This window comes from Tiliqua scincoides, chromosome 2 (genome assembly GCF_035046505.1).
Source record: "Tiliqua scincoides isolate rTilSci1 chromosome 2, rTilSci1.hap2, whole genome shotgun sequence".
NCBI lineage: Eukaryota > Metazoa > Chordata > Lepidosauria > Squamata > Scincidae > Tiliqua > Tiliqua scincoides.
The window spans coordinates 94563864-94577699 of NC_089822.1; the positions used below are offsets into that span (position 1 = coordinate 94563864).

The 13836-nt window shown below is 41.9% G+C and overlaps 1 protein-coding gene across 1 annotated transcript in view; it reads right to left on the reverse strand.

Annotated features, from left to right (window-relative positions):
- Window positions 1–1363: 1363 nt before the first annotated feature.
- The window catches only part of DNAH6 (dynein axonemal heavy chain 6), a 192545-nt gene continuing 180072 nt past the window's right edge, over window positions 1364–13836 (reverse strand). Inside the window, exons 73-77 of the mRNA XM_066618431.1 lie at window positions 8057–8242; window positions 5653–5725; window positions 4051–4202; window positions 3556–3778; window positions 1364–1467 (exon numbers count right to left, since the gene is read on the reverse strand). Coding sequence (XP_066474528.1) covers window positions 1364–1467; window positions 3556–3778; window positions 4051–4202; window positions 5653–5725; window positions 8057–8242 — 738 coding nt within the window. The remainder of the gene's footprint in view (window positions 1468–3555; window positions 3779–4050; window positions 4203–5652; window positions 5726–8056; window positions 8243–13836) is intronic.

Consider the following 13836-nt stretch of genomic DNA (forward strand, 5'->3'; position numbering starts at 1 on the left):
ACTCTGTTACTTGTTTCTTAAACAGTGTCATCTCTCTGTACTTGTGTCATGAGTATTAGACCAGATGTACAGTATATGTATTATCAAGTAAACAGTATACGTACTATTGGGGAAACACTCGTGAACATTTTACTGCATTGGTAAAGCCTTCCTAAAAACATGTTATTTGCTAAATGTGTCATTTTTGTTTTGGCTCTTTGCTTACCACTGATTTCATCTATGCTAATGTAACACTTGAATTATACTGTTATTTAGTTAGCCTTGAATGATATTGTTAGTTGCAGTTTGCCAAATAAATGGCAAGTTTTAGCTTTTATTATCACGGTGACAGTCTGAAATACTTCTGTAGCCAATCATGTCAAGTTAATGCAACATACATTTTCTAATAAGCTAAAAAAGTTTTCAGTGTCCAAACATGTTCAGTTTTTCTACGATATGGATTATAACAGAAACATCAGGTAAAATGACATGTGGATCATAGAGGTACTTGTTTCCTTTCCTTAGCTCAAGTGCTATGGCTGCACACTACTACTCTTGCCTTTGTGTTTATCTGTGCACACTTCCAATTTCCTTAAATCATCACTCTAACATTGGCTGTCCTAATTTCTTAGAAGGCCCACTGCATTGCATTTATAAAAGCAGGCTTATACAGTAGAATTGCCCTTTCAGTTGGGAAATGGGCAGAAATCCAAAGCGTATTCTGTTGCGTACCTGAATGCACAACCAAGCCAGATATTCTGTCTACATCACATGGCTTTGCATCAGATGTGTGTTTTCATCCCATTTTTTTCACTCTGAGAAAAGGTTTTGCAAGCTGCCAAGCTGCCATTTGGAGGATGGAGAAAAGGAACCACTTCTTGTCTAAAAATAACCACATGCTTTTTTTTGAGAAGCATTTATTGCTTAAAATTTACAGATAAAACAGAATTGGCAACTGAAAAGTTGGCTGTCAATTTTTTTTCCTGAGAATCTTTTCCCATTATATGCAATTTGCATTCACTTAGAAAGTGGGATATAAAAGCTTACAACGTAGAATTCACAAGTAATCATTTTAATGCAAAGCATGTTTCTTTGTAAAACGTGCACATACACTAAAAAAAAAACAAACTACCCCTATAGTATCACTGTTGCATAGGAGCAGTAGATGAATAAATGACAAGTAAAGGAAAGCAAAGGAAAATGAACACTACATCTAACTTGTTTATAAAGTCTAACGCAAATTTTAAAAACTGACAGGAAGCGAAAAATGGCTTTCTGACAATGTGGTTATACAGCATACCAATACCATGACATTGACAAAATGCCACGACCTTGTGATTGGCAATACAGGCATTCTGGTGGTGGGCAGCAATCATGTCCCAATTTATTCATTCAGCTGGCAAAGCAATGCAGATCCTTTGGAAATCCAATAGTCACTTGGCCTACTTGAAGGCAGTAGGACGGTAACCACAAAATTTGTAGAATGACCTAGTTCAAAAAGTATGGAGAAAGTTGTTACGTTATGTTACCTTATGTTAATCCCCATGGGCTCTCAAGCAGGTGAGAATCCCCACAGGCTCTCTCAAGCTGGTGAGAATCCCCACAGGCTCTCACAGGCTCTCAAGCTGGTATACTATAGCTCATTAAATTACAGTACATATTAAGACAATGACATGTAGAATAAGTAAAGCATAAAACTCTGCCATCTCGTTAAGTCAGTGCAACCTGAATAATGGATCTCAACAGCCCTTTCCCACTGACATAATGAGCTTTTCCTGATCCTGGCTAACTTTGTGGAAAGGAGAGGAGGTCTGTATGCTTGGAGATCTGTCCTTCAATCTGACAATGGGAGCTCAGTGAACATGTGAGGATACACAATACAGGTAACAAACTCACTAAGTGGGCCTGCAATTTGCAAAACAAGCCTGCCTGGAGAAATAAACTAATCAATTTGTTAGAAGTTAAAAAATCCAAGTTAAATTAAAAAGTTTTAAAAATCACACATTCCCACCCAATAAATCTGTGATTTAAAAGGAGTAATCTCAAGGCATACAGATACATTCAAAATTTTTCTGTACCTTAAAAATCTGTGGTACTAGCATGACTGCTCTGTAGTTGGACTTGTCTGAATTTCAGATTCAGGGCTATTGTATGCATACACCAGAATCCCTTTCCAGACCTTTCACTAGAAAAATTGTTCATCACTGAACCAGGGAGCCAGGAGGATTTCCTCATTGGATCTTTTGGCAGATTGTTCACTATTACTTGTTGGAACAGTAGTCTGTGGACTACTGACCACCTTCTCTGCAGTCATTAGCTTTTCTATTGAGAACAACTGTAATGTACATATTTTCACTTTAGCTGTACTGTTTTTGGGAATTGCTTGTAGGGTGCTCCAAAGTCCTTTTAAACAACCCAATTACATATTCTGAGTCCCCTGGTGGTTGTGGGATCCATCCTATTCCCAAGCAGCCTCTATACTATGATTTGAGTACCTGGTGTTGCAATTTTGACTGCAGTGCTGCCCAAGGGGCAAAGTAGGAGCGTGTAATTATCTGCAGAGTTGGATTGAATGAGGCAGTGCAACAAACTGAACCCGTTTTGATCAATTCAGCATTTATAATGAACCACAGCCAATTGATATGTTTGTTTGGAGTGAGCAGCAAGCCATTTGCTCTGTTTGGATCTCCTCCCCTTTTTGTTTTCCCTTCTCCTGGTTAGCAGCAGTAAGGATAGAGCGTGGAGAGAAAGTGCAGGGGAAAATATACATGCACAGCTCTTGAACTTAGGTACATTCTAGCTAACGTGTTCAATAATTCAGGTTTGTGATACTGTGTTTTGAAGTGCTTAGGTTTAGAGGGGCTTGCCTTGGCTTTGATTGGAGCTGTAATTTGAAATCCAGTTTCGAGCACTGATCCACCACCCCATTCCAAATTATTCCTTGTTCTTCCAGTCTACTATTTAGAGGATGCCTATTTGAGATCAGGTGAGTGGGGGCAGCTTCCCTCTAGCAGGGGGGTTCTGCTGAAATCTACTTTTGAATCACTCCTCTTTCACCCATTTATTTCAGTCCTTTCTCTTTATTTTGTAAATTAATCAGCAAGCATGATGGGTGCCTTGGCAGCTTCTGTCCCTTAGAAAATTGAGGCAGTTGTTCATTTGAAATCCATTTTTCCAAACAACTAATTCTACATCCTGGTTATCCCTTGTTCTCTCTTTCATGACATTATTCAAAGCCTGCTTGTAAGACTATATTATTTTTCAGGCTTTCCTACTCTATAGCAGCTATGGGAAGGTAATTTGAAATCCAGTTTCCAAACAACTGACTCAACATCTCAGCATTCCACCCCCCTGGGGCACTTACCCCAAGCAATTTCTGCTTTTGCTCATAATTTCCAGTGCCAATTCAGATATCTAATTGTGCCCTAAGAAATTATACCCTTAAAGGCATGTCTTTTTGTATCAGTTCAGATGTGTTCATGGGTGGGCTGTCCATACACAAAAGGTTTTTCATGTTATGTATGAAATGATTAATGGCATTGACAGGATATATATAATTTTAAAGGAACAAATTACCTGTGGTGGATAATGTCCCTGCTCTGGCGGATGTTTTATAGAGTGGTGCATGATATAATGATGGGTCTGGTTCATAATTTTGATGGGGCTCAAAATGCACTACTGGCAGCACTGCATTCATTTGCCTTGGCAAGGCATCTTCTATGACCATGTCTTCGTCATTCCAGCGACTGGCATCCATAAACATCCCATGGACCAGCACACCATCTTCAGGAGTGGGGAGCTGCAAGATACAGGAAGAAGTGAACAAAATGACACTAACACAAATGAACAGAACAATCAAAACTGATCAAATCATCTAATGACAATGATATCTAGTCAAATCATATGAATACATATTCTTGTGATATATGGCAAGAAAGAATAATAGAAATTTGACGTAATACTGAATGAATGCTGTTTGTTTTGTTAAAATGCTAATGGATATTTCAAGAGATACTGTGTACAGCATTTCTTGCTGAGCACCCCAGTGTTGATCACAAACAGAGGAAGTACCTCTACATCAATTGGCAATTCCATTCCAAACGGACACAGCTTTGCAGCTTCTGCAACATGAAGTTGGTCTCGGTAGACAGGGATGACATTATAACTGAAACTAAGCTCATCAATTGGTAAGTTATACTTTCGAGCATGATTCTGAAGAGTTCCTGAAAAATACAAAATGGACATATTTCCAGCATACAAAAATGCCACCAAAAATCATACAAGAAAATGGTTCTGATCTGATCCAAAAGATCAGCATTTTTTCAGGTACCATTGATCTTAATGAGAGACACCAAGTTACACATGCACTCACATTAAAATCAATAGCACTTAGGAGTCCCAACTCCCACTTTTTAATAAACCCTTCTATACGAAGAGTATGGCTTTATTTCTTGCATGTTTTTATCTAGCAGGTACCACTATATTTTATTAATATCCTCTATCTGTTTAGTTACATATGGAAGCTAAAACCTATTTGGAATTTACTGTTTTAACATCTCATTTGTCACATTGTCACTCTTGTTCATATTAAGAAATATCTTCTTTTATGATTTTTACTAATTGCTTTTTCATCACAAGGCACCAGCGTGACTTACAGCTTTCAGTCAACCAGCTGAAATAATAAATACAGGTTGATTCTCATCATTCGCAAGAGTTCCATTTCCAGAACTCAAGTGGATCGCAAAAATTGCATTAAAGCAAATCCATTTAAAAAACAATGTCCCTTTGCTAGGAGATTTAAAAACAACCTTGTTGACCTTTGTGATGTTAAGACAGAGTCATTAGGCAGACAACCCATCAATCAGTCTCATTCCAGGAGCTTAGAAAGGTTTCACTCCAAGGCAAGCGACCCCGCCCTTTGCCCAGAGCAAAGTGATTATCATTTTTTTTCCCCATGCTCAAGGGGAAGGGGAAGTGAAACTTCCCTTCACTTGTCTCGGAGTGAAACCTTTCTAAGTGCCTGGAGAAAGAAAGATTGATAGATTGTCAGCTGGCTTACCTCTCTCACACTAACAAGGTTATTGTTAAAGGACTTTTTTTTCCTTAGTTGAAAGGGCCCTTCTCATCACATTGAGATAAAAACACAGGTAAAAAATTTGTGGATAATTAGGTTTTGCCTGTCCACAATCCACCCTTGTGCTGGCTTGTGATTTGGAGCAGGTTGCTAGCTCAGCAGTTAGGCTGCTGCCGCCATTTGTAGTGGCAGCTCCAAAGTGGCCACTGATGTTCCTCTGTCATAATGAGCCCTATAGGATTGGGCTAATAGAGTGACTTGGATGCTACAGTCCTGGACACCAAAAGCCAGATATTAACTCTAGGTCAGATCAGTAGTACAATCTGCTTAACAGGCTTTTCTACTGACAAACACTGAAAGGAAAGGATTCCCCAATGCTTGCATCACTCCAACACCTGAGCTGGCACTGGGGAGTCCATGTGCACGTAGGGCTCTTGGTTTACAGCTTGTGATATTGCCTGATATTCTAATTTCAGGTATTAAATGTAGGCCCTATGTAACCTACAATCTCTTAAAAAACCCAAATTATTTCCTAACTCTCAGAAAATATTTGTTTCATATTTCAACATCAGTTTATATTTATTCTTAACAATATTTACCAGTCAAGAACCCTTGTGGGAAAAAGAAACCAGAGATCCAGAATGATTTAGGATGACCTCTTTTGATCCAGAACTGAAAAAGAAGTGTGATGAACGTTAGGTATGAAATCTGACATCTCATTTAACTGATCACATTAAGAACTAGCATCCTTTCATCTGCATTGATGGGCAAAAGAACTGGGCTTGGCCAGAAGTGTACTTCTCAATCTAAATGGATTTGGCTTTTTAAAAAATGTGTTTCATTCCTTATGACCCCATCCAGAAAACCTTGAATGCAGCTGACTATGGCTGTGCTAGTAGTTCTCACAATCTGAGAGCTTGACTGGAGTGAGAGGATTTTTCACACTGAGCAGAAGCTGGAAAAGGTGAGCTGGGCTCCCAGACTCAGGTTATGCCTAGAGGTGTTTGAAAATGGTGTTATTTTACTCAAAAATAAGCCAATTGTGAGTAAGTCTTAAAGCCCAATCCTATCCAATTTTCCTGTTCTGATGCAGTCATGTCAGGCTGCATCTTGCAGTCGGAGGATGCTCGTAGAGGCCTCCTCAAGGTAAGGGAATATTTGTTCCCCTCAGGACTGTATTGTGGCTGTATCAGTGCTGAAAAGTTGGATAGGAGTGGGCCCTTAGGCTGTAATCCTATCTTTCTCACTGTAAACACAGACCTCTAGTTATTCCTCTACTCCCCTCAATAATACACTAGTTTTGTGAAAGGCTTCTGAAGCTAATGCTGTTAGGCAGGAAGAGAAGCAATTTGAACCCATGTACACCCTTTTTCCTTACTCTCATCCTTCCTGGTATCTGATTAATTCTGTCAGTGTTGGAACTTCAGTCAAAATCTTCTCCTAGTGCTCAACAGCCCTTTGGAGCTGTTATGGCAGTAGATTCATATAAGGACACTTGTTTTCATACATGGTTTACTGTGGCTAGATCAGGGTATTTGCTTCAACTCGGGTACACTCATTTTGCTCCTATAGAGTACCAGCAGCTTATAGTTGCAATAAAACTGCATAACTACATTAGAGGACTGAAATTTTCAAAATTGGATGCCAGTGCAGCCCCAGATGGCAACAACAAATGCATGTGTGAAGATAAGTTTCCATATAGGAAGCCCTTTACATTTCAGGGTAATGTTTTCCCTGAAACATTAACTGACTGCTTAATAATATTGTTGCTGTCTTCTTTATATTAAAGAGAATGCCAAGTTGGGAAATGTTGGCTTCATGCTGCAAAGTGTGAAGGAAGAATGGTTCCCTGGTTGGTTGGTTTGCTGTGAGTCATACCAGACACTTACGAACTTAGGGAGAGATAGAAGCCAAGTTCCAATCAATGCAGAAGGCTAAATCTTTCCTATTACTCCCCTGTCTAGCATGCACATTTTTATATTGTCTGGTTTCCTGCTCTCTTGTTCTTCAGATACCCAGCTGTGACCTTTACTGCTCCATGTCTAACACCTTTGGCCACCTGAACATCTCCTGCTTCTTTAAATGACTCTTCTCCCCCCTCCCCCAAGCTGGGAACTCCATCACAGAGCACCCCATATTGCCACCTCTTTCTCTTCCTGTAAAGCGTTCCTCCAGCTAACTTCCATGAAGCCTCTGAATTAAAACAGTGTTCCCAACTATGGCCCACAGGCCACATCCAGCCCACCAACACGTTTTGATCAGCCTGCTGAACCCACTGGCAGTACAACTACATGCAGTTGCCCTGCCTCAACTCCTTCCTCTTCTCCCTCCAGCCCCACCTTGGATGTAGAGACTGCTGGCCTGGGTTGCACTCATGGATAAGGTTGCTCTCAAGATAAAGGCAGTACAGTGGCAAGCTGCAGTAGCTGCAAATATTGCAAAAATGTTTCCTACTGTGAACATTCTTAGAGTTATATACAAAACGCATATATTGTTTCCTAAAATTTTCTTGCTTTGGCCCACCACAAGAACAAGACTTGAGGTAGCTCTGGCTGCTGAAAAATATGGCAGTTTGCACAAACTCTTAAACCCTGGTTTCAGCTCGGACAACCCAATCCTATCCAACCACCCCCACACCGATGCAGTGGTGCCAGCTCAGGCTCCTATGATAGGCGTCCTATGATGGCTGTCGGAATGCTGGCAGACTCCACAAAGTAAGGGAATATTTGTTTCCTTGCCCTGGGGTAAGTCTCAGCTGCTGCATGGGGGCAACTTGGACCCTCACTTGCTACACTGCTGGCACAAGTCCGTGTTGCCTCATGTTGGCAGATCTGGCCTGGGAAGGGGGAGAGGATGTGGCCCTCTCCCAAAAGTGAAGTTGAGCTCAGTTCTCTATTCACTTTCTAAACCATATCCCCCTGTCCTTTCCGCTCAAATGTCAGCTGCCTGTAGAGCTGAAGCATCCATTTATGATATCCCTTAATGAACAGCATTTATACTTACATCTACAAAGGCTGTCCTTAGCACAAGGTCTTTCACCCATCCTCCCAAAGGTTTCAGCGATGGGTAAGCTGCATTGGCCCACAGGGCTGGAACTTGGTTGTTTAGAAAGCTGTGGTACACCCTCTCCATTTCTTCTGACATCACCACAAAACCTGCAATGGCTTTGTTGAGCGTTTCTAGAGAGGTCTGAAAGTTAAAAGTGGTATGTTTCACTTTTGCCATTAAAAAAGTAGTAGCTCAACTATGTCGATCCAATGACTTTCTCTCGTTCCTGACTCTAAAGAGCTACTGTCTCCCGTAAAGTGGGGAGAGCAGAGCAGAGCCACATCAGCACTGCAGTGCATGTCTTTAAAGAGCAGCACACACAGCTAGTCAGACTGCCCCCAAATCTTTGAGTGAAGAGCTTTGATTAGGTAGCAAACATCCTGGAGAACTGAACATGACCTTTCTTATTCATGGGATGCACTGGGAGACTGCGCAGTTGCTCATCTTCCACCTATTCCCAGCCCAGCAACTTAGTGCCACCCAACTGTTTTCTGTGGGTCTTTAATACATATGCATGGGCAGGGCCTCTGAGAGGAATCTTATCATCAGGGGGTACAAATTTCTTTTGGGCCCCTTCCCAAAGAGGGAGGGGGTGAAACAGAGTGGAAGGGTAGCAATGGAGTGGGCAGAATGGGGGACAAAACAGGCAGGGGGAAAGTGGCAATAGCCAAAATAGTCTTTGGATCCCAGATCTACCAGTCTTTCCAATGCAGAGCTCAAGTCTACCTATCTGCCCAGCGTTGGCGGCTAGATACAATAATACGGAAAACCAAACATACTCCTAAGTCTCTCTAAAATCTTTCAAATATAGAAAATCATTGCAGGAGATTAGTATCATTGTATCTAGGCTCCCACTAGAATGGAAAGTGTTCCTTATGGGTTGCACTACTTACACCAATAAACAATCCTCACACCACCATTCCCCCTCCATTTGACAGGTAAAACTGGGATATTGGCACCTGCTCTCTTACACCCCAATCTAAACACATTTATTTGCAAGTAAATTCCACGGGATTCCACAAAATTGCATTTGAAGGAAGTCTTCTTCAGATAACTACCTTGGACATCCAGCACTATCCCAGCTACTTTTACATAAAGACCCATTAAAAAAGAGAATACATATCTGAAAAGGCAAACACATGGGCATAATGCCAATTAACTTTGTAGAAGAGGCATAAGAACCATCATTTTTGTTTCTCATCTCAAAATAAAAATGCTTTAAGCAAATTAAAGCAGCTGTAAAACTCTCCTGACCAATATCAGAAATTATCTGTAATCAAACATGACACAGCCAAATGGGCTAAGAAACAAGGGTGAAAATTCCCTGTCAGTAAAATTATATGCCTGTAAAAACAGTGAGATATTTGTAGAGCTGTTTTCCTGTTTTGTCACCTTCGGCCTGCACAGTTAGGGGGCATTTTCAGCTATGATTTAAATTAAGATTGATCATAATTAAAAAGCTGTATGCTGCCATGCCAAAGACAAAAACCCCACACTATATTGTGGCCCTTGCAGTTGCAGAGAATGTCATGAAAACAGCATTGCTTTCTAAGAAAACAAACATTTCCCTAATACATCCACTGTAGGAAAACGTAGCAGCCGGTAACGATTTCTGTAGCCACAGTTATATCCTGCTCAAAGTTCAAACTGTAGTCCTTGGAACAAGGAGGTGGAAATGACTTGCATGTTGCATTATCCAAGTTGCAAGTGAAAAGGGGTTGCTAGAAAAGTGAAATGAATCAAACAAAGGCTGATTCAAGGAACAGGGGGGCTGGATGAAATTCTCTTTGGAAGGCTGAACACAGGAGAGGCAGGGAGAGAGGGAAGCAGGGCTGCTTTTTGAAATGGGATAGTGAGAGCAAGGGAGCGCTAGATAGTGAGGGGCAGCAGTGGGTATCACCTTGGGCATTTCATGGCACAGGACTGCATTTATGACCTATTTGTTTCTTTCACCAAACAGGCTGATATCATTTTATTGGCATGCCTGAAACAGGAACAAAAGGCCTGACTCAATTTGTGAGCAATATTACTAGAGCCCTTTGCAACAAGCTGCACTGAGTATAAGGAGGTTGCTGCTTTGTTCTTTGCACCTGCCTTTTTGGTTGTTTGCAGTGGTTTCCAAACTTTTTAGTACTGGGACCCACTTTTTAAAATGACACTCTATCGTAGCCCTTTTCAACCTTTTTCAGCTCACGACACACTGACAAGGCACTAAAGTTGCCTAGTAAACACTACTAGTTTTTAATTACATTAAATTATTATGTTACAATTAATTTAATTGATATAACTAATATAGTTGGATCATTACATGAAAATTAAAGAAATTCACAAGAAGCTTGGAGAGGGAAGTGTATGTGGTTTCTTGAAAGGAGGAATAATGTTTTGAAGCAGGGTGATCAAATTGTTATCAGAAGTGCCAGAAACTGTTGGCAAAGAGAGGACAGACTGAGCACATACTGGAGATCGCGGGGTGAGGGGTAGTGAGGACATGTGACAAGTGCAGGATCCAGCTGGGATGGGGAGAAGAGAGAGAGAGAGAGAGAGAGAATGCGAGGCAACTGATACTGGACTTTGGAAGATGGGGAAGAGCCAGGGGAGGGGCAGTAAGAAAGGTGTTAACTGCAATTATGAGATTGGGGAGAATGTGTGTGTGGGAGGGGAGGGGTGGGGGGAAAGAGAAGAGAGAAGTGTCAATGACTTGCTCATGTATTCGAGAAAAAGAGTGTAACCAAGAGCCCAAGCCTCTGTATGTCTACTCAGAAGTAAGTCCCATTATAGTCAATGGGGCTTACTTCTAAGTAAGTGTGGATTGGATTGTGGCCCAATGTCTTGACTGTAAAAGCCCAAAAGTGCCTTGTCAGTGGAGGCAATGCAGGGAGGGTCACTTTGGGGTTCACTTGCTCTGTACCTGCCTCCCACCTTCTGGCTCACTTCACTCTCACTCCCTTCACAGTTCCCACCTGCTCGCCTGCCTGGAGTGCTGCTCTTCCAAGAGCTCCTCCAGGCTTCTCTGGCTGGCCAATCAGCACGCGCGGGGAAGGCAGGAGCAACAGAAGGAGCCTCAAAGCCCTTTTTCGGGCTGTTCCTTTTTCTTCTACTGCCGTGTGAGGTTCCGCTTCTCATGCACACGTGGCTGCTGACTACTTCTCTGGCCCCATGGCACACCAGTGTGCCGTGGCACAGTGGTTGAAAACCACTGCTTTATTGGAAACCAACTTTTATAAGACTTTTAAAAAATCTAGAAATAAATATTTTATTTTTACTTATTTACACATAACCTGAAAAAAGATGCTCCAACATTAATCTTCCTGTATTTACACATGCCTGCAAACTGCAGGAACTCTTTGCAGGGTAATTCTGATTTTGAAAAGCCTCAGGGCTTGAGGCAGTTAGTTATCTGATCCTTCTATCACCTGTGTTAGGAATGGTAACCAGAATTGGTTACCTCCAGAATTGGAGGTTCTGCTCAGCTGCTATGGGACCCCACCAAAAACCAGGACTTAGGATTGCGCCCTAAGAGGCTCTTACCTCAATTTTATTTATCAGTTATGTGATAAATGCCCTCTTTCCCCCACACTTTTGCCTATTTTTCCTTAATTTTGGACACTTCTAATCACCCCAGAAGCTTCAGTGCTGAGACATGCTCCTGCAGTAGCCTTTGTCTTCTGTTTACAGATGACCTTCTCAGACTGTCATGTGCTCAGCCTCTGTAGAACTGTCCATTCTTCTTGTCTGGAGAAACCTAGCCTCAATTCACCTACTAACTAGGCAGCCAAACCCATCTGCCTAGGTAAAGGTGTTGGATGGAATGACCAGGTGGGTGCCACTCTGCAATCCAGTAACTCTATGACACCACCAAACCTAGGTACGTTACTTACTTTCAAGTACAAGGGTGCTCGTGAGTGTTTCTGCCGAATCCAGGTTTGTGAAAGGCATACTATTTACTCTCCAGTAAATGCAGGAAGCCAGGGAGACAGACCAGGGACAGACTGCACTTGCTCCCGGTGTGGAAGGGATTGTCACTCCCGGATTGGCCTTTTCAGCCACACTAGACGCTGTGCCAGAACCACCTTTCAGAGCGCGATACCATAGTCTTTCGAGACTGAAGGTTGCCAATACTTATACTTAAATGCAGGAACCAGAATTCCTAGGGAAAATGTAAGTTGCGAGCAAAGGGACTGTCTTCCTAGCTAGATGCATTTAAGGAATTCATTCTGTTTTGTTTGCTCTTTTTGCTCCAAGTCAACCTGTAAACTTCACTGGTTTACAGAAGTGTTGGGGTTTGTCTGCTTTGCTACTGAGTAACATCCAGGATCCCCACTGCCTGGTGTACTAGTTACTGCACCTAATTTGGTCAAGCTTTCTCTTTGCATCTAATCAGTCAGGTTCAGGCATTCCATCCATCTGCATGTTGTACTTTTTTTAAACCCCATTTCCCCCATTTACTTAATTCCTTTTTCTTTTGGGTTTTAATAAACTGGTAATATTGTGACTCTTCATCGATCTAGTCCATGTTCCTAGATAATTCAGTGGGTTGTCACATCTGATTGCTAATAGGCACTACTAAAATTTGATAAGAACCACAGGTTTCTGAGCTCTATGGGAAGGGGTGATTTTTCCCCCCAACTATCCCCCCCCCCCCGTCTGGTTTTCTTAGTCTGGAATGGTGGCAGTGGATAGTTCTACTAGTTTTCCCCCATTCAGCTGCTGATCCAGTGAAAGAGAAGATGGGGAGGTGCATGAAAGCTAACTACTAGATATTACTCCCCTCTGCCTGCAGCCTACTCTGGTTACCATTCCTAACAAGTGATTAAAATGCCTATCCTGCCTATTTTACATAAACCCTTACAAATTAAATTAAAAGAGGAGTATATTATATTCTAAATATTTGAAGAACTTCCTTTTTCTTTCCATGAGCTGCACAACCTCAGTTTAGCTAGTTACAACTCATTCCTATTGAAATCAATGGGGCTTTGATTTCCTAACTAAGCAAACTATTAAGCAAGGTTTTTTATAAGGTTGTCATTTCTCCAAATATTTAAGGAACAAGTGTACTACCTTGCTGACACTTCAAACTGTCAATATCACCTTGACTCAAAATCTGATATGCTGAATCCTCATGTTAATCTACCTCTGCAGAGCAAAGTGAATTTATCAAAGTCTTCCAGAGAAATGCAGTTCTAACATTCAGAATCTTTAAAATTCAGGTCAGATTTCTGGTGACATTGGAGAATTGGGGAGAGCCCATAGCTCAGTTGTAGTGCACGTGCATTATAAAGACCATGTAATTTAGGGCCCAAGCCTACTGGGCCCTACTGCCAATGGAATGTGTGTTCTGCTAGTAGTGATGGCTGCAAAGTGCCCCTAAACTGTCCTCTGGCAGTGCACTGGATAGTGCACTGCCTGAGCACCAGCAAGAAGGCTGCAGCCTTCTCACACGCGTTAGGGCTCTGGCCATCTACCGGAGTAGGTAAGCCAGCATGGGAGACTGGGGGAAGGAGGTGGGGAAGGGCAGAACGATGCAGGGCACAACTGGGTGGAGAGGGGGAAAGGGATGCTGCAAAAAGGGGTGGGCCAGTGGAGGATGGCAATGGCACATGTTGGATTCTATCCCCTCTGTGGGCAGCCTCCCTAACACTGTTCTCTCCTCACTTGCATCAGAAAAATTGCTGGTGCAGGTCTAAGGAGACCCATTATGGAAGTGGTAGACTTAGGAAGGTGTAACAGCATTTAAG